This window comes from Colobus angolensis, unplaced genomic scaffold (assembly GCF_000951035.1).
Source record: "Colobus angolensis palliatus isolate OR3802 unplaced genomic scaffold, Cang.pa_1.0 Scaffold144, whole genome shotgun sequence".
NCBI classification, from domain to species: domain Eukaryota; kingdom Metazoa; phylum Chordata; class Mammalia; order Primates; family Cercopithecidae; genus Colobus; species Colobus angolensis.
This window is the reverse complement of record NW_012114533.1, coordinates 2,438,837-2,439,978: the sequence shown is the minus strand read 5'-3', so window position 1 is coordinate 2,439,978 and position 1,142 is coordinate 2,438,837. Positions and strand designations below refer to the sequence as shown.

The following is a 1,142-nucleotide window of genomic DNA, read 5'->3' as shown; positions in this document are numbered from 1 at the left end:
CGGCCGCGCGGCTTCTGGGCACGGTCCCACTACCGGCGACCCGACCTCTGGGGGCCCGGCCGGGCCAGGGGGACAGGTTTGCTAGTGCAGTACTGAGGCCCGGGGACCCCTTGAGGACGCCCGCACCTCCTGCCCTCCCGTCCCCTCCCTGGTCGCTCCAAGGCTCTGCGCCGCCCTCACCCACGGATCCCCTGGAGGGTGCGCAGCCGGGCTTCACCGGATCGGGTCCCTCTCATGCCCCGTGAACGCAACTATTCTCCAGGGCAACTGGCTCCACCGCCCAGCCAAGGTCTCCCAGTCCGGATCCCGCTGGACCCCAGCCAGGGGAGGTCTTTGCTTTGCTTTTCTTTCCTTTTTTGTTCTCCTGTTTGTCCTCTCACCCAGCCCATTCTTCTCCTGTGTTAACTTCCAGGTTCCCCTTATTATTATAGTGCCGCCCCCCGGGGCTCCGCCCCTGCCGCTGCTGCCGCTGCCTATGACCGCCACTAGTTACCGCGGGGACCACATCAAGCTTCAGGCCGACAGCTTCGGCCTCCACATCGTCCCCGTCTGACCCCACCCCGGAGGGAGGGAGGACCGACGCGACGCGATGCCTCCCAGCCACCGCCCCAGCCTCACCCCATCCCAGGACACCCGCAACCCTTCACATCACCCCCTCGAAGGCCGGACAGGACGGGTGGAGCCGCGGGCGGGACCCTCAGGCCCGGGCTTACCGCCCCCAACCCCGCCCGCCGCCCCTCCCCGCCTGCCTAGACTGCGCGGCGCCGCTAGGCCGACTCGGCCCAGCTCGCCCCGGCCTCGACCGAGCCAGCCCCGAAGCCAGCCAGCCACCCGGCCGGACTCGGGCGCGACCAGCCGGCGCGCGCCGGAAGTTTCTGTGACACACAATCAGCGCGGACCGCTGCGCGGCCCAGCCCCAGGCACCCGCTTCGGACGCTCGGGCGCCGGGAGGATTCGCTGGAGGGGCTGGGCCAAGGAGATTAAGAACAAAACGACTTTCTGCTGAAATAGGAAGAGCTCGCTGCCGAATCCTTGGGGAAAATTCTTTACCCCCAGTGCCAGCCGGACTGCCCTCGCCTTCCGGGTGTGCCCTGCCGCAGAAGGTGGAATGAGGGAGTGGGGGTCCGGCTCTAGGAACGGGC

At 68.4% G+C, this 1,142-nt stretch overlaps 1 protein-coding gene across 1 annotated transcript in view; it reads left to right on the top strand.

Annotated features, from left to right (window-relative positions):
* The window catches only part of PAX2 (paired box 2), an 81,747-nt gene extending 81,194 nt beyond the window's left edge, over nucleotides 1–553 (top strand). The window contains exon 13 of the mRNA XM_011935584.1: nucleotides 413–553. Coding sequence (XP_011790974.1) covers nucleotides 413–553 — 141 coding nt within the window. The remainder of the gene's footprint in view (nucleotides 1–412) is intronic.
* Nucleotides 554–1,142: the final 589 nt, after the last annotated feature.